Below are 21,160 nucleotides of genomic sequence, written 5' to 3' on the forward strand. Positions count from 1 at the left end.
AATGGTACGTAAGACTTGAAGTGTTTACCAATTATTAAGATATCTTATATAGACCATCATCATCTTGTCTGAGAATTAAAATAACGACTAAAAAGTGGTGTAATAAAAGTTATATAATTAGAATACAGAAATTTGCAATGATAAACCCAAATCTCAGATTTTTAAATTAAAAAATCTGGATTTGGCATATTTTTGAAGAATCCGGATTTGATTCCCATCACTACTATTGATACAATTAGAAGATTTCGGGCATAACGTATATACAAACAAATGTATAAAAGCGTTTAGATTAGGTTATTGCAATACAGCAAAAAAAATTAAATATTATGAGTATAAATTTAAAAAATGAAATGTATAGCCATTTATAACAATATTCTATAATATTTGTGTTTTAGCACTAATTAATAGATCCGATTATTATAAATATGATATTTTCTTTCCATTAGCGAATTTTAATATTTTTTATTATGTAAAGCAATTTTATTTCATAAAATATTAAAACGATTCAGGAAAGTATGGAAGCTCTAAAACATTCTAATACAGAAGTCGTGTAAAAAACATTAATACATAATAACAGAGAACTTATTAAATCATTTAACATAAAGTCATAAAAAATGGATACCTGTGATGACGCAATATGGGTTTTTGTTTGCACATTCCATGGAATATAATAATATGTAATAATGCAATAATATACAAATGATGAATTGTCGGTAACATGTAACGAAATATAAGTCATTGTATTTGTATTATTACTATTTTGTAGATAGGTAAAAGAAAAACGTAATATTATAATTGTATTATCTATGCATATCGCTTACTGCAATCATTAGAAACTGTTTTCGGATTTAAGAATTAAAACTAACGATAAACGATAGTAATAATAAAAAAAAATTATGAATAATAGTTATGTAAATTAGGTAGATCACAGGTTTAGCTAATTATGCATGATATAGTATTTGGAATTATTGTAATATTATCACAAGCAATAATTTGGGAGGAGAAATATTAACGAAGAAAACCTGATGGAATAATACTATTATATGTCATAGAGAGCCGTTTGGTAATCACAAAATATAAAATTTTATTTTGATGAGTGGACATTAGTTTAGAACAAACACTAACACTATTATTGTATATAAATAAAAAAATAAATGTATTGTACGGTTAAAAAGTCGAGATAAAACGTTGACTTTTCCCCGTTAATATGGCATCTGCTTAAGGCTTATATTTTAAATGTTCAATTATAAAAATCATCACACAAACATTCACAATTATTTTGATCGCGACAATAATATGTATTATTTTACAAAAATAAAATTGTAAAAGTAGTATTATATTATAATGTTATTGATCGTAAAATATTAATATTTCATAATCAATAACGGTAATAGTAAATAAATAAAACAAAATTAAAAAAAAAAAAAAAAAAAAAATGAACACATTATTTAACAATAATAATAATAATAATTACGATAGTAAAAATATAAAATAACTGATTAAATCCAAAACATTATGTACCTAACAGCTAGTATGTATATTATAATAATCGTAATAATAATATAGAATCGTGCGTATTTTGAATAATTCAACATTATTGTTTAAATACGATTGGGTTACACCGAGGCCTCGTCGATGACCGTGATCATCCTGCTGTTAGGGCCGGCCACCAGTCGCCACTTGCCGCCCCTGGGCGTATCTTCTTCCGCTTGCTTGGCCAGTGACCACCGTCTGCCTTTCCTGTCCATAATGACCGGCATCTCGGCGATCAGGTTGTTCTCAAACTCGCTGAGCATCAGGTAGTTCTCCACTTTGTTGCACGACGTAATGCAATCGCCGATGTAGTCGAGGTCGTCGAGCAGGTTGTCTGGTAAGTCCATGTCCGCGATACCCTCTTCGGAGATGCACGTCAGCTCGGGTTTGTCATTTGGCCCGCCACTGCCACCACTGCCCATGGTCCCGCCGCCGCCCCCACCACCGGCACCGACACCACCACCACTGCTCAAGAACCCGCCGCCGCCGACACCACCGCTGCCACTACCGTTGCTGCCGCCACCGATCAGTCCGACGGCCTGCGGGTTCAGCGGCGGTTCCATGACCACCACTTCCTCGGGCTCGACGGTGAACGACAGCTTCCGCCGCTGAGGGCACGAGTCGGACACGCACAGCTTCTTGGTACCAGACTCGTTGTGCTTGTGCCGGGCCACGTTCCGCCGGTGCAGGTCGATAAAGAACATGGTCAGACTGCCGAGCAACACGCACGCCGAACTGAAGTAATAGCCGGACTTGGTGCCGTAACCGACGTTAATGTAACCTGCGAAAGTTTCGTGAAATTCAATCGTTAAAACGTAATTGCACGAATGCGATAGCATTTTTTTTTTTTTTTTTTCTACAATTGCTGTTGTTCGTTTCTGTCGCGATTATCGGCCGACGAACCGCAACGGCCGCTCGAAAACGTCGCACGCGATCGTCGCGTGAAAACACTCGTTATAACGAGCCGTGCCGCGGTGGAAAAACATGAACACGTTTTACGACTTCCGAACCGCACCGGACTGGACCGGAATGCGTGTTTCGGACGTGTGTTTTAACGGTACGTTATTATCGCTTTGGCGAGCCGACGCGGACATATTATGACGCGTACCGGGTGTTTCTACCGCGATTAGATCGGGAGCGCGACGTGTTCTCGAGAAACCCGACTTGGCGGTCGTTAAATCTTTACGACCCGTCCGGGTTTTGCGCAGAAGTTAACGTTAACACGCGAACGGAACGTCCTCGACCGGCGAAGAACAACGAGGTCGGGACGTCGGAGGTCTCGCATTACGACCGGCCGAGTCGCGGGGGTCGTTGTGACGACGCGGGACGCGCTCGTTGTCGTACTCACCAGAAATGGGCACGCCCAGGGCGATGGGTATGGCCTGCGAGCACTGGACGAAGCCCCAGGTGCGCGCAAAGTTCCGGGCCCGGACCCGCTCGTACGTGTACATCTTCAGCGAGTAATTGTACCCGCCGCAGAACACGCCGTACACCCAGGCGAACATGACGTAGCCCTGCCGGTGGCCGTGGACCGTGGTCAGCGCCAGTATGGACACGCCGCACATGAACACGGACGCCTGGCACAGGTACTGGCGCGCGATCCGGCACTCCACCGAGTTCCGGACCACGATCAGCCCGAACGCCACGCATCCCACCGTCCACGCCAGGCCCATGTGCACCTGCAGTGTCAGTGCCGAATCGCCGAGGCCGTCTTCCTCCGCTTGGTGCGCCTGCGCAGAACGATCACGCGTTTAACGGGGATGCTGGTTAAACGTTTTTTTTTTTCTTTTCGTTCACGTAAGAGTTACGTTTCGAACGCGTTCGTTGCCAAGGTAGTTTTATGGAAGACGTGGTGTGCGCATTCGATGATCGTAAGATTACACCGAAAGCCACCTTCCCCTTTCCACCCCCAGGAATAAACCATAAAAATCGTCTCCGGCCACGCGGACGCCACGATCGCGCAGACGATTGTCCCGGAACGGTCGTGACGTCCGCGCACGTGCCCGGAGGTCGGATCCACGTAGAATCGTAATCGTTCGGAAATTACGGTGCCGCGATTCAGGGACACGTATTTACTTATATTTCTTCCGCCAACAGTGCACCGTCATAGCCGTTTGAAAAAAAGTCGAAATTAAGAAGTTATTATTTTTCATACACCTACATATTTTCATCATAAATATTTTTTATAACATTTCCCACGTACAGTTAAGCTTTCGTTCGATAAATTCGATACACAATAGATACATATGGTGTATTATGTTCTACACATGAGCAGCATTTAGTGTACGAAAAATCAATATACATAATTATAAGTAAATGTGCTATATAAGGTTCGATTTTATGTACGTATTAGACGATATGCGCTTACGACTGATATTGTTCGGAATCCATTAAAAACGAAACGGTCACGAAATACTTAACGAGATTTATATGTTATATACACACATAAGTGACCGGCTCTATAAAGCGCTCGAGTGCTTTACTACTATGTGCGCCCGTCGTTTATATTACTCTACCGCTACAACTATCACATACTACTGTTACTATTATATGGTCTTGGATTAGTATTATTCCTCTCGAGAATTTATTTGTTCTTTTGAATTGTAATATTTTCTGAAAATAAAATTCCGGGATCAAGTTAATCATCAGGAGTACAGTGGCAACGCTGCTGTCACCGCTCCTGCTGAAATACATTTGAATCGTACTTTTCTAGCTATGCCGTACCGGGTTTTATACGATTTAATGACCGTTGTGTACAAACAAATTCGTTGTAAACTCGGAGTGGTATTTTGGAATCAAAAATTATTTTATGCATTCAAGACGCCAAGTCGTAAACCCAAACATGTAGATTTGGTGCTGTAAAAGACCATAAAGCAATTGTACAATAAATTCTTATACAATATAAGGATTTAGGCTCGATGAGTGCATTAAAAAAAAAAAAAAGTTCGGGGTATACTATACTTGATGATTAAGGAACACATTTTTCTTCATCACTGAACCAAACTTTTACGAATTATATATATAATAAACTGTTTCAAGTATATATCTTCGTGTTTGATTTATTCTATTCTAAATTTATTTACATCCATTGAAATCCACCTTCCAGATGCAGCATCATTTATTTATTTGATATGCTTTATACATATACAAGCGATCTCAGTTCGTTATTAAATTAAAACCGTGCAATTAAACATTTTAAAAGTTCTACATATCCTTTATTTTACATACATTATGTTTAGACCCTATTTTAATTTAGTACACTCACAGTAATTTAGAGAACTTTTCACAAAAGTTGTACAATTTAATAGTGTTAGACGTATTTTAATTAATTATTACATTTTTGTTATTCACAATTAAATATCAAAAACGTAACACCATTTTATTAAGACCATAATATAATACACTTTAGTATGCTTAATTATTGTGATACGAATACTTAAATATGGGTTCGAATTACATTAAATTATAAGTATTGAAAATAACCTCATCATCATGACGTACATTTTAACCCCAGTGTGATCAATACGAAAAAAACGAAAAATGAAAACATTAAGAAGTGTTCTTCACTTTAAACGTTTTTCAACGATTTCAAACATTTGTGTATGAGGTGATGTTACACACAAGTGGCGTGTAAGAAAACAAGATAAAAAATAAAAAATAAAAAAATACTCAAATAAACGAGTGGACCGTAAAAAAAAAAAATGGCAAACAAAAACACTCGATTTCACTATATATACTATATATATATATATATATATATATATATATATATATATATATGTACGTAGATTGTATAAAATTGATAACCACCATCATAGTCGAGTTGTTATTTAATGTTTTGTTGGTAGTCGCATAGTCTCTGTAAAAAGGAAACTTCAAATAACCAATGAAATATGATGACAATCGAGGAGCGTAACGTTGAAAAATTAAATTTTATTCCGATCGCATTTGGTATTCGAAAAAAGTTTATGAGTCCCAGAGATATTGATCTTCTTTTTTTTTGTCCCCCATCCAAAGTCGTTGGTATCGTTACCCGACACCCCCTTCCTCCAACCCACCCCAAGAGCGGTGTTACGATAGTATAATACCATAATAAAACCACGGTGGCATTACACATACGCTGGTAGCATAAACGATGACGACCACACTAATCTGTATATAACGTAACCGTGATATCTAATCGGTTCACGAGAGGACGTGTGCGATGATTATGATAATGATGATGATGATGATGATGATTATCAATATTAACCAGACGGGTAAGTCGAGGTGACAATCGTACGCGAATAACGCACATAGCGAGTCGTACACGATTTTATATGTGGGACATAACTGACCAGGTAAAATATCGGAGTGTTTATGCCGAAAGCGCTGATGCCGGTGGACACGAGCAGAATGCGAACGGTCTTGCTGCGGAGCGTAGTGAAGTCCAGGAACGGTGGCCGGTCGTCGTGCCGGTTTTTGTCCTTGATCTTGCGCTTCTGGTTCTTCAGGTGCAGGATGGCCCGTCTCTGCGGGTGGTACAATGACGCGGACCGGTAGCACGTGCCCAACAGGAATGTGGTGAACACGGTAGCGGTGACCAGTTGGAGCCCAAGTCGCCAGCCGATAGCGCTGAAACCCAAAAATTCACATGATAGTATAGATTCACGCACGGACATCCTCTGCGGGCTGTCGAGATCGCTCCCGGTTGCCTACGCTGCCGAGTACTACCATTGTGCACTGCACTCCCGTTAAAGTTTAAGTCTCGGGTCCCTTACGGGGTTCACGTTGTAATGACGTGCGCGGTGCGGTGACTTAACGTACCGCAGTCGCTTGGCGCTCATCGGTTGTGCCATACAAAAATAATGTTTTTAAAAACATCCAAGTTACAATAGTTATCAATCAATATTGACGGTCAGACAATCAGACAGTCCTACTGCACCGTCAGTATTCTTTTGTTTTGGGAGTTTGACTTTTGAGTTTTCAGTACGATTTCGTTTTTATCAAAGTCGAGAAGGATGTAATAAATTAACATTATTTTGAAAGATCAGTTACGGAAAAAAAATCATTCTTAGTGCCACGTCTTAGAAACATAGTCACCGAAAAACGAGAACGTCTAGCGAATTATGGTGCATTGTATTAGAAAAATAGATATTTCTCTCGCGAATCGTTGGTCAGTTCGAACGCTCGAAGTTTTCGTTTGGATTGAAATGAATAACAAACAGTGATTCGTTTCGTAACATGTTTGTTTTGGATCGTTTTACCACGGCGTAAATGTCGGCCAAAACCGGTGGTTGTTTTTTTTTCAATTTGAATTTAAAAAATGTCCGACTCGACAACAAGGGGGTGTGCGCGTTTATTTACCTTATGGCTCCTTTGATGAAACTAGACATGACGGCTATGCCCATGCCACTTCCGGACACGATGAATATCTCTACAAACTCGCGTTTGCGTTTGAAATACTGCGCCACCATCAGCGTGGAACAATCTCGGGTCATGCCAACGCCGATCCCTGAAAACAATGTTCAGAGTAATTAACATGGAACGCGGTCGAAAAACGCGCGGGGAGGGAAACCGTCGTAAGCTCTGCCGGATATAAACCTCGTCTCGCGTAGTTTATGATGTAAATTTTTGAATGTTTTACTACGTGAGCGAGCAGCACTTTTGCGTGTTAATAGTTCCACATACGCGCGAGCGGCTTAACCGTAACGGCGTTTCTACGCGCGGGCGAACGACAAACACCGACGACGGATTGATGTTCGGATATTAATTTACAGCAAAATATACAGTGTGGATTACGCGACGAAGCTTAAACAACGCGACATAAAATAATAGAATTGTACAACGGTGTTAAAATGGTGTTCAATAAAATACAGCCGCCCCGCAGACCCTATACTGTTGTAAAGTGCTGTGTTCCCGTTGCGAGATGCATGTAAAAATACGAGAAAATATTATGTCCGTGGTAAAAAATAAACGTTTTATGTAATATCGGGCACTTAAAAACGTAATCATAAAATATACATGTACTTTATTACACACCTACGTCACGATACCGTTTTTTATTCGTACTCGTACTGGGGTTTAACATAGAGGAAGCCGCCATAAAAAAATAAAAAAAAAATTTTCTGTGTACATCTTGTGTTATGTAAGCCTAAAATAATTTCACAACCGTTAAACGGAAAATTATTTTAGCACGTCCGTGAAAATAAAAGAGCCTTTTTGAAATTTATAGAGTGAAGTAAAAAGTATCGTAAAAAGTTGGACGTTCTAAAGTAAACATATGACCTTGTTGAATTGTTTTGAAAACTGTGTAAAAATGGTGCTATAAAGATTTACTTGCAGCGTTTTGTGTAGGTAAAACTTTTACTTGAACGCTTTCAGAGCCATTGTTTTTCAAAGTTCAATAACACTACATAAACGTTTACCGAAGTAGATTGAATAAATAAATAAGTACGGAAAACGATCGTCGGATAAAAGGTTCCTTGGTCATAATTGATAGTAAAATATCAAGGCAATTATTTAAATGTTCAATTTGAAATCAAAGAATTACCAATTCTTTTGAAATGTAAATTAAGTTGTGCATTGAATCAATACTTGATAGATACATTTTAATACGATTATTAAATTCAATTTATATGTTTTTAATGCATGTTATTTAGTTGTATAAAGAGTTTGTTTCATTTATAAGTATGATAATAGATTTTATTCGGTTTATTAAAAATATAACTATAAAACAGCTATTAATTATGTCACATTTTAACATAAGAATATTATAAAATATAATTAATTATTAGAATCACAACATATTATTGAAATTATAATTTGTTATAGAATGTATTATTAAGTTCTTAATTAAAAATCATTTTTGTTGAAATATTAAATTTAGCATTTTTACCATAATATAAACAAACCAATAGTAAGAGCGTAACAGGCACATAAGTAGGAACAATTTTTTTCTTATGGGGGGGGGGGGGTTTAAGCTTTTCAAAATTATTGGAGCTTATTTTTACGGCTTACCGTATATCTTAATTCATGGTTATTATAATACGATTTTTAGAGTTGATATCCTCCCTCCCTTAAATGTCTGAAGAGTAACCGGATCGATGAACTCACTAAACAAGCAGTTAATCATTAATATACTTATATTTGAACATTGTTAATAGTAATTCAGAATTGTACTCTAAAAAATAAAAATAATGCAATTTATGAACTTATAAAATGTACGTACAAACTATACTTGGTAAATTTTAAATAATATTAATAACTCTGACGAATAAAATTAACATTAATCATTTGAATATGCTTTCTCCTCATTTTAAATTTATACTTAAATTAACTCCATTTCCTATAATAATATATACTTACTATATAGAGCATATAGAGCTTATTGAACATTATAATATTAATGCAATTTAATATTACGTAAATGTTTCTAAGACTATATTTAGTACATTTGTAATAAAGTAATAATAATGATATATATATATATTACTGAATTTATTTTATTAACTTATATGATTACAGTATTATAAATTATAGAATTATAACCAAATATATTAAATCTCATATAAATATTTGAAAAAAATCGTCCAAGACTCGAAATCTAATAAAATTTAAATAGTATACAAAATATATTACTTTGGTTTAATAACAAAATAATTGACTTGTATACATTATGTTAAAAGCAAAACAAAACATTTTTGGCTGGATTTCTCATTCGACCTTAAATTCAACTATATAATAGCACCGTGTTTTTAAAACAGTAGTCATAACCAGGGTTGGCAAAAGTTCAAGCTTTAAAGTTTTTTCGTTCAAGAAGTTTTTAAAAAGTCAATTAATACAGGATTTTGGTGCACAGTATTATTATCTTCATCCTTTAAGTTTAAAAACAATTTATTCCCTCCTTTTATACAGTTTTGTGAGAGTTTAAATGAATAACTATAACATTAATATTGTATTTATATGTATATTTATATATATACGGTATGAAACTTGCATTATAAAATGAAAAATATATCTTGAAAAAAAAATTAATTAGTACATTACTCAATCATAAGAATTTGCTTTTCACATCTAATTTTTGATTAATTTTTTGAATGGTTTGAAACATTTTTTTTTTCTAAAAAAAAAAAAAAAAATGCGTTTTCTCGAAAAATTCAAATAGAACGTTTCAATTGCAATTTATATAACATATAAACATTATTTTTTGCCAGATAGTTAGGTTAGTTAATATGAAAGGGAAAATATTTTTTTACAAGTTCTGTTGAATTGTAATAATTTAAAATATAAAATAAAGTTTGTAAGAAAAACGTTATAACCACGATTTATACATATATTTTCGTCATTAATTAGTATAACTCACATTTTAATACCTATGTACCGCAAATATACCCCGGATCGTAGATTAATTATAAAAGTGGTAGGTCTCGATTTGACGTATAATAAATGATTTATGAATAATAATATTTTAGATTTATACAATGTTTTAAATTCAATGGTATTATTATGATTTTATTTCAACATGCGTTCGTGCTCGTATAACAATTAATTAATAATCATTGTCTATTTACTTAAAAACTTAATACATATTGTATTCATAAATATGTATACATTACTGGATAATAAACATATAAATAAATATCCTAGTAATAAATGTCTTTAATACAGGAACTTAGTGTTTTCCGGTTTGATATTTGATTGCAATTTAACACCCATGTGACCTAAATTCAAAGTTTTTCATTTACAATCTCTTTAAATTATATTCAGAAAATACTTTTGTCATGAGTTATTCATTTTGGGTTATTCGTTTTCACTATTGAATTATACTTACATTCGTAATATTATAATCTATTGAAAAAGCTTGTAACATTTACAAAGCTATCTGTTTTATTTTAAATAGTTTCTAACACAATAATGATCCTATAAAACTGTACAGAATTTGAGCATTTAAAAAATGCCTTTGTTTTAAAAGCTTTAGTTAAAAAAAATTATCTTGTTATAAGAGCACGAGACTGTGATTTATATTCAATTAAAAATAAACCTTTTCTATTGCATTAGTAATTCCGAATTTTTTAAATTTTAATATGCAACCGAAAATTAACATGAAACGTTTAAGAAAACGTACGAGTATAGTTTTAAATTAATATAATATATGTATAATTTTGAAGCAACCACAGTATCTTTTTGGTTTTAAACTGATATTTAATTTGATATTTAATAAATACGATGGAATAAAAGTTATATTCACTTAAGACAAACGATTTCCTGTGAAATGAACATTACTAATTATAACAAAAAGTAAGTTTTATTAAATTTTCATAACTTTTAATAATATTTTATAATTTACTTATAAAATAATTTTTACTTATTATTTATTTATAAAAATGTTTTACCCAATAATTTCATAATAAATTACGATAAATTATTTGATCCTAATATTTTTTTTTCTGAAAATCAATATTTTTTCAAATTTTAATTCAGTGTTTTAATGTATTCAAATGTTCTCAAATATATTCAATAATGTACAAATAGTTAATGGATGTCATAAACAAGAACAATGATTATCGCTTACATTTTTTCGTATTTTTTTTTTTTTTTATCCTAAGCGAAAAAGGGAGTTTATTGATTTTACAATGATATTTACTTTTCTATTAGCATTTTTAGGTTGAATAACTGGATTAAAAATTCCATGCAATATACCCCAATATCGGAAAATTATGTTGAATAGTACTTTAAAGTTTAAATAGATCATTTTTCGATTTACCTCCACAGATTTTCTGATAGGTAATAAAGAAATCGAGACAAAAAATGTAGTAATAATTTTCACTACTATAGCGTTTATATTTGTAATCATAAATAAGTAATATTGTCAGACTTTCAACACAAGTATATATACATATATTTTATCACGTAATAAAGTTAAATAGGATAAAGTCAATAAAAACTAAGAAAGTAAATAAATAAAGTATACCGATTTTTGTTCACAATAGTTTTTAGAATGCGATGATTTATCATTGTTTCAAATGTTTATAAATAATATGGTTATCGTGATACGAAACGAACCAAAACAGAGTCTCAGCCTGTTACCTAAACTTTATTTTAATACATTTTAATTAAAATTCATAAAATAAATAAATGTTTAATATATTATGTTAAAAACTATTTGGTTAGTATAAAAATATGTTAGCTATATTCAAGTAAACGAAACATGACCGTCTTACATTTAGAAAACTTTATTTACATTTATGTATATTTTAATATTATTTAATTTTACAGCAGTTTATTCAGTAAATATGTATTTTTACTTTTAATAACCATCCGATAAAAATATACTGTACTCAAGTGACCTATATACTACTATTTAAGTATTTATTAATTTATGTAAGGTCATAAATTATTTTTAAACTTAAAATGTAAATTTTTATTTCGGTATAAAGCATTTAAAGTTTGTATAATAATGCAAATTCAACCGGACTCACTTTATATAATATACCTGAAACTCGAAACTCTTTCTAAATAATTCTAATCTGTAAAGTAATTTCGTTAAAGATTTATTATCTTGGTTTTTTTTTTTTTTTTAACACTGCTGATTCTATTTCACATATTTTGATATAATTTCTCAAATAATAATTTTTTTTCCAACATAAAATATAATTAGTTTATTTTATTATTTTCTTTATTATCCGTATGAAATGATAATTACAATTTAAAGTTATCATTTATAAAAGAACATAAATAAAAATATAAAGTGTATTTGGTTATAACACTAAAAATGAAATGCCATTTTTTAAATTAATAATTATATAATTGTTATTCACTTATTAGTCAATTATTTAATTAAATTATGATAAATATAATATTTATAACATGGCTTTTTACTTGAATGTATAATTACTTGATTGGATTAATTTTATACCTCAATGCTCTGACAATAGAAAATTTAATTTATTATCCCGTTATTACAACGTTGAGATAAAAATGTATACAGCATTATTTAAATGTATTTAATGTCATTATTATACGATTTTCAAATAAATTATGTTAAATGCCTATGATGAGTATAAAAAAAAAGCATACTATTTATTTTAAGATAATTAAAATAAGATAAATGTAGGTATAGATAACGGTGTTTAGTGCTTGTGTCTACATTCCGTTCTTATATACTACAAAAATATTGGTATTTTATCTTGTCGGATCCTGAATCAAAAGCTTGAATAATATACTTCCGATGAAATAATGATACCTTTCTACACATTCTTTGAATGAGAACATTATTAATTGACTTGGTGTATATAATGTTAAGAATATTTTTTGAACAAATTATTTCAGTATGGATTTTCATCACAACATTAACCAGTTAAAAATTATGGCCATTTTATATTTTTTCTTCTAATAGTCCTTAATACTTTGTCACATCATCATCTTTCATTTATATCGTTTAAAACATCACATAATCCCCATGGCATATATAATCCAATAATTTACATAATATAATTCTGTGCGCTCTTCGTACGCAACGTAATTTAACAGATGTATTAAGTACTATATGAAATTCATTAATATGGTATCAAAAGTTAACGTATTGTAAATGAGTTAATGTTTTAATATATTCCATCATGGTGTGTAATAGAAAAAAAAACTTTTTGCAAATCGACGATAAGTCGAAGAAAAACATTATTTGCGTAATATATTTTGAATATATTAAAATATATATTAGGTGTCTGATATTTCAATATTTGGTATAAAAAAGTCCATTCACCAACATGATAAAAAATATATTTTTAAAGCGCTATATTTTTCTTCACACTATATTTTCCATTCAATTTTATTTTGCAATTTATTTTTATTTACTTTGTTGTACTGCCATTTTACCAAGGAGTGCTAAGTTCTATAAGTATATACCCACACGTTTTGGGCTATAATTATGTAAATACAACTTAAAATACAAATGAAAATTATTTTCAAACAAGTTATTTTTAAAATAAAATGCAGAAATTGTGTTTATTTACAATAGTTATTTTTTTTTTCACCAAGAACACTCAATTGTTTTTATAGTTTTTCTTAACTTTTAAATCTATTTTATTATAGTTAAAAAGTTTTAAATTTTTTTATTCGTGCAGTTCTATACTAACTGAAAAATTGAATTATCATATAATGTTCTCAGAGTTAAAAAAAATATATTAATAAAATAACAAACAATAAGTCGGTTGGTACAATATTAAAGAATGTTGAAAAACTAAACTATAGCTAGTACCTAACTCTAGCCTTACTGTACATAATAGAACTAAAAACATTTTGGTAAAAAATAATACTTGATATTTTTTTACATTCATTATACAAGTATACAAATTAAAAGACTTATAAAAAATTTTAAGTAATTATACAAAAGGAATTTATAAAATAACTTTTATGCCATTTATTCTTATCTAATGGAAGATTCGTTAGTAGACTCTAAATAATTATATATTATATAATATTATATTTATATATATATATATATATATATATATATTACATATTTCATTAATTTGGTTTAACCCTAATTATTATGAAATTGATTTTGAAAAATAATGTAATCAAATCACAAATGTATAGGTTTAGTTAATATCTATGAATGTGAATGGGTTTCAGTCTATTCTTTTTAATAATCATTATATAAAATGCATGTGTTACGTATTTTTAAAATAAAAATAAAAATATTTAAGTTGCGCATAAAAAATAAAAAGAATAACATTCATATTTCACGGTTTATTCTTGGTATTCAAATATAAAGAATATAATAGAAAAATAAAATGAACGTTCTGGGAATATTTGGTTTTTGTCTAGCATAAATAAAAGTTGGAGATAATACCAAGATTATGCTTACACACAATGGTCTATAAAAAAAAAACAAATATATAGCAAAATATAATATAAATACAATTGACTGTAAATATTATTTGAAACTTTTTTATTGATTATTAATTTTTTATACTTAAAATTAGTAAATTTTAAATTATCGTTGTAAAAGTTAGTATCGTGATTACCCATGAAAATCAACGGATCACAGTAAGATTTAGCTCTGATTTGTAATGCCTATACTTTTTAACAGCAAGTTTTTTTCTATTTTCTTATTAATAAGGTTGTGAAAATAATAGGTTTTTCAAGTTGTGACGAATTGATCAATCTTTTCAAGTTGATATAAGGATCAAGTAACATGTGATGAGATTTGAAAATATTGGAAAAATGATTATTTAAAGATTTAAAGATATTTAATTAAAGATGAAATATTAAAGATTTTTATTGAGTGAAGAAGGCTAGTAAAAAATTATATTTAGTTTTAACTAATATGATATTATAATTTTATTATTTCTAATGGAGATATGATAATTATACTACATCTGCTAAACATTTATTTTTTTGTAAAATATACATTATTATGTTATTTATATTGTCTCAAATACGCATCAGGGAAAAAAACCAATAATTTACAATCGAGTTACACTTTCTGCCACATACATACACGTTGGTTGTTGGTTAAAATCACTAAAATATTATATCATAGTTCGTCATTGATTATTCTTGAAGGACTCTTTACGCAGGTGACCAAATGCACATTATTATTTTCACTTTTAGTCCGAACACGACTTTAGCGCGTTTTACATTAATATATTATTGTGCACACGTATACTTCGTCGTCTGAGACATTTTACTGTGGTCGACTGCGCGTGTTTCCAAAAAGAAAATAAAGCCAACAGTTGTGTCATATTAAAGAACCAATTGAATTTTAGTCACGTCCCTACGACGCCACTGCACGCCTTCGTACGCCCGTCGCGTGACGAAATGGGCACATTTGATCCTTTGATTATTTTCATTATTACTATTAGTTTTTTTTCTTCTACATCAACTGCCATAGTCAGGTATAATAATAATAACAACAATAGTAATACTAATATATTTTTACGATTAAGTCTAGTGTTATTAACATCCGTCCCTCGTTATTTTAGCATACTTCCGAAATCCCGTTCTATACCAATCTTACAAAGTCATGTAGAATGTCTCACGGCATAGTTCAATATAAATTCTTTTAAATCTATAGCACATATTTCACATCGTAAGTGAAAGAATAATATATGCATTGTTTAAGCGACAGAATTCTGAATTAACACCAGCAGCAAGGTTGAATTTTTACTCTAAAGAATTATTTGCTATTTTTTTTTTTTTTTTTTTTTTTTTTATCTAAAAATATAAGTAAATCGTACGCAGAAGCAAATAAAAACGGAACACTCATTTGAATTAGTTCGATTTGTTCTAAGATATTCTTGAAAATAATTCGATTATCAAATAGATTTTCAACCGATATTGATTTTTTTTAATTTTTGTCGGTTTTGTTTGAGATAACGTCTCCGATCCCTGGTATTGCAATGCAAACGTTCGTGTAAAAATTAAGTAATGATTATCACTGGTAATAACGATGGCGAGAGGTTAGCTACAGTCACGCGCCAAATAAAAAACCAATTCTGAGTTTCGTTAATGTTTCGACGGCACGGCGACGTTTCGTTGTCCGCGTTCGTGAACGGGTAAAATGACGGAGAGGCACGACGTCTGGCGGTCGCCCTAATTACACACGCGAGGTGTAACGATATTAATAACACTGTGCATGCGTACCGATGACGGTGCCGTAGCTGAAGAACAATTGATGGAATTGAGTTGCGAAACTGGTGAAGAGACATCCCAGCGCGGTGATTAGGCCGCCCATGACGGCCGTCAGTCTTGTAGATTTCCGCCGGCAAAACGCTATCGTCACCGGCGACAGCAACAGCGCCACTCCCGTGGACATTGCTCCCAACCATCCTGCGCACAAACACACACACAATATCGTTATTATAATCGTCGGGACATTTACATATTTTTAAATGTATTATTATCATTATTATTATATGATTAAACGGTCCTGTACGCGCGTAGGTAGAGGTAATGTGTATGTATATACGGCCGCGAACCGGGCCCCGGTGTTAATCCCGTCGAAAGGATTTGTCCGGTACCACTCAGTTCTACGCAGGTATATTTAGGTATAATACGGTCGAAAGAGTAGTGCGGGTCGCGTTACGACCCGTTGTTAAATATTTTATAAACACCGCCGCCATCGTGGTGTTATCGATCTGGAAATCGGTGTATTATGTGACGGCGATATGATATGATGTCATGATGGAGACGTTCTGAAAGAAATCAAAGATAGAACCATGTGCACGAAAGAGTTACGAAGAGAGCGAGCGAGAGAGAGAAATAGGGACGGGTAGTAAAAGAGACAGAAAAATAAATGGATAGGAAAAAAAAGAGTGTGAGGTGGAAGGAAATGAGCTAACGATAGTTGTTCTCTAAAAATATTTTAATAACCCACCAACCGACCGTGACTATTATACCAGTAATGTTTAGTTTTCGACAACTATACGTTATTATATATATATATATATATATATATATATATATACACTTGTTCAACGGTGGCACAGAAAACAACCAGACAAATAAAAAAATAGGCCAATATTGCGTTTTTAATTCAAAATTGAATGGGATCGTATACCAAAGTGTACACATACTATTTAATTGCAGTGGATTAAATATCTAGTAAACAACAGAACTATATAATTATTACATGAACCGACATAGTTAAGATTATTCTAAATGTCAGGGCAATGATAATGCATCGGGATCGAAACATAAAAATCGATAAAAATAGAAATACCTGTTTTTGAAATTTGTCAGATATTATTTTTTAAGAAAATAATTAAAACATTGAAAAAAAATAGATTTCTAAATAAACATTAGCTAAGTTGAGCTCTATATTATAAATAAACCTAATAAATACATTTGATAATAGTACAAAATATATTATGCGAAACATTTCCAAGAATGATTCCCTATTAGTTTATAATTTAATTTTTTCTTTTTATTACATTATTTTGGTTTACTAAACTATTATATGATTTTATAACATCAGATTTGGGTTAATTATTAGTCCTTAAAATTTATTCACTCAGTCTTTATTGATATTTTTCATTTTATCTATTTTAATTTTAATTTGAAATTTAATAAGTTAGATATGTTATAATGTTAGTCTAAATTTTTATTTAGAAGGAAAAATAATGATTTTACAAGAGTAGAAACTATTAATTGGATATACGAGGTATATTGGTTAAGTCAAAGTATTTTCGTACATAATTCATGTTATTTTTAAATATTTTTACTAAACATATTAAAACTAACATGTAATATAAATATAGTAGTTTTTAACTACGACACAAACTCACGATAATAATACAACTGAAATCATTCTAAAATTGAATTACAATCATTTATGTTCTTTATAATCATTGTTTAATTCATCAACATAAAACGATTTAATGTTATCTGATATTTTTATAAATTGAAGTTTTTTTATAGGAATTCTTCAATAATTCGTCGAAAGAAAATTAAACGGTTGATGTGCTAATTCTATTATTTTATACTCATTATTACCAAAATATTAAGATAATTTATATTTATAATGTTTCCAAATTACATTTGACAAAATGCATGACCGTATATTGCTTCTTAGTTATCCGGTACCATTTATGTGCTACACATACTTTGTATTATATTGTCAGGTATAAATCAAAATTAAATCTTTTCTCATTATTTATTTTTGACATCATGTCTTATAAATATAAATGTATTAGTGTTTGTTACATGTTAAAATATTATAAATTCATATAATAGTTATTTTTACCAATATATTATTGGTCATGTGAAATATATTTAGAAACAATGTAAAAACAAATTACTTCACTTTTTGTTTGCCAATTTCTATTGCTAAACGCTTGGTTAACTCTAAGCTCTAAGTTGAAAACAAATAATTGTGACCGATATTTGACGGTCGCCGTTTCATTTAAACATTTTAATAACCAAAAACCTCTCGTTGACCCGAAATTTACAGTTTACAGGATTTTGCCAAATTCCTAAATATTAATTTCTCTGCATTAAAAATAACCTCTTTCATGCAACAATTCAAGCGTCCGACCATTTTTCGTTAAATATTACGTAATTATTCTGAAATCTGAAAAGCTGTTTATTTCCAGTAATTTTTAATTGTTTTTCGTATAATTTTTAACTTCGTATTTATTCATACAAATCTTTAAAAAAATACATTAATGAAAGTATCAGTGATACTTTACTAAAACCGAGAAAGTGCACAGTTAAATACAATGCGTTTATTTAGTTGTATTTCAAAAAAATTAATATGGTATTTGAAGCTATTTATTCGTTAAGCATACAAATATTATTTTTAAATTTAATATTGGCAATAAAAATATTTTGATTTGAAAATTAGAATAATAGAAATAATTGTTATCAGTTTAATGCATATGTAAACATATAATAACGCAGTAGTGATAAAGACATACAATAATTATAATTATTTGTAATTAGTTAATTACTAATGATTAATATTATTTTAGTCCAATTGTTTCACTCGAAAGGTTTAAAATATAACCTTAAACTAAATAAACTATAAATTTAAAAATGTTACTCGTCTGTTAAGGAAAGAAAAATTACACCACTTACAATAAAATGGGGATTTTACGAGGAAAACAATAAACGCGATGTCGTCAATACACACTTTCTCTGCCTCTCGTATGCATTGAAAGCAATAAAGCTAAGACATATCGTTTCCTAAATTACTGAAAAACACATTCATAAGTTACGAAAAATCATAGCAGCAGAAAAGGTTTCTTCCATAATTTTATCGTTTTTCAATTTACTATTTATACAGTCAGTGACCAACTATGAAATCCTCAATACTGTATTTCTTACTGTTACACGAGCTTAATGTTATTATATAATTAATATAATATTAATATAATATTAATATAACTATAATGTTAATAAAAAAAATTCGAACCAGAAATTTAAATAAGTATTCTTTGTTTTTAAAAGCAAGTTAAAATGAATGATATATATAAATTTATTGAAACTTTTTTAAATAAAAAATTTAAACGTGAATAACATTTTCGATTCAAACAAATCGATATTTTGTGTTTTTAATTATAAATGTAAGTTAACAGTACACCTCGATAAACTGTATCTTACATATTAATTTTTTAGTATACCCTATTATTACAAAGAAGTATTTAAAAATAATTCAAAACAATTAATTTACTTTATAATATTTTTTAATGGATGTTAATTAATTAACTATCCACTGTTGTCGGTATCTAATATCTAGATACTGTGGTAGTTTCAATTAATTTACATCAATCATATCAATAATTGAAGTATCTTAACGAATTTGATTGTTAAATTCTTAATTATTTTCATAAAAAGTTGTACATGTTTCACAATACTGTAATTTTAATTACACGCATTCGAATCAAAATAACTCCTTGAGTGATTGAAATAATAGTTTCATAAACATAACAGAAAGTTTTAACACACTATATATATCTATCAATATTTAGATTATACAATATTTAGATAGATAGAAACCAGTTGATATATCAAATTTTAAAATAAATAAAATTTACAGAAAAAAAATAGAATCATAAAAATAAATAAACTGTTACTTCTACATGACTGAATAAAACTTAGTTTCCAAATTATTAGGTACCTATACAATATGTATACCTATATACAATGTTTTAACTTTTTGAACGTATTATAATATTGTACATGCAAGCGTGAAATTATTGCCATATGAGAAACTATCAGTTTTTTTCTATATGTACAAGTATATTTATATACTATATGTATATTTATAATCTAAATATTTTAATTTGCCTTAAAAGAAATTTTAAAAATGAGGAAATCCAAAATTATTTCACAATGATTTCTCCTTTTTTTTTTCTTATACACTTTTTTGGTACAATCTAAAGTTTGAGCAATCGATTGTGCATTTAATGTTTTTCGTATAAATTAAAAATGATTTTATAAGAATAATTTAAAATTTACATTGGAATGTACATTTACAATGGAAAGCTGTAGAATAAATACTATTTATAATATAAGTATACTATTTCAAAAGATAAAAATAATAATATTAATAAGTAATAATTAATAATTAATTTATAATAATATTTTGTTATGATAATACAGACATTTTTATTTCAAATTAATGTATTTATATTTTAAATAATGAGTAGAATGTTTGATATAATTTAATGCATTTTATAGTAGTCATTGTATTTATAAAAAAAAAAATGAATCTATTAATAGTACCCATAATTTCCAATTTCAAAAAGTTACTTATAATCGTTTTTTTATAACCGTTAATAATTTTAGCCATGAAAAAATTGTAACGACTATGTAATTAAAAAAATTATTTCATTTTTATATTAATTAAACGAGTAATTTTAGGTTTTAAAATAGGTAATAGGTATGATAATTAATATTTTCGAACTTAATAAAAATTAACATAAAATAAATTAACTGAAATTATATCCATTCAATATCCGCCCAAAAACGTTTTTAAATTGGAATGTTTTATCACTATATTTAAAAATTTAAACACACCCACTCTAACTCTTCCAACTCTTATTCATTTATCCATATTTTGTATTTCATTTACTTTTTGAATTACATTTCAATTAAAATTATGTTTTTTTTTTTTTTTTAATCAGTGATTATTAAATGA

General features: G+C 29.9%; 1 protein-coding gene across 3 annotated transcripts in view; it reads right to left on the reverse strand.

Annotated features, from left to right (window-relative positions):
* Nucleotides 1–1,443: 1,443 nt before the first annotated feature.
* Nucleotides 1,444–21,160, reverse strand: part of LOC112682727 (monocarboxylate transporter 2) — a 218,699-nt gene continuing 198,982 nt past the window's right edge. For all 3 annotated transcript variants that reach the window (XM_025553414.1, XM_025553413.1, XM_025553415.1), the window contains exons 3-7: nucleotides 16,162–16,347; nucleotides 6,880–7,027; nucleotides 5,871–6,147; nucleotides 2,882–3,263; nucleotides 1,444–2,314 (exon numbers count right to left, since the gene is read on the reverse strand). In XM_025553414.1, the coding sequence (XP_025409199.1) occupies nucleotides 1,617–2,314; nucleotides 2,882–3,263; nucleotides 5,871–6,147; nucleotides 6,880–7,027; nucleotides 16,162–16,347 (1,691 nt within the window). In that variant the 3' untranslated portion in view covers nucleotides 1,444–1,616. The remainder of the gene's footprint in view (nucleotides 2,315–2,881; nucleotides 3,264–5,870; nucleotides 6,148–6,879; nucleotides 7,028–16,161; nucleotides 16,348–21,160) is intronic.

This window comes from Sipha flava, unplaced genomic scaffold (genome assembly GCF_003268045.1).
Source record: "Sipha flava isolate LNK unplaced genomic scaffold, YSA_version1 209_pilon_pilon, whole genome shotgun sequence".
Taxonomy (NCBI): Eukaryota; Metazoa; Arthropoda; class Insecta; order Hemiptera; family Aphididae; genus Sipha; species Sipha flava.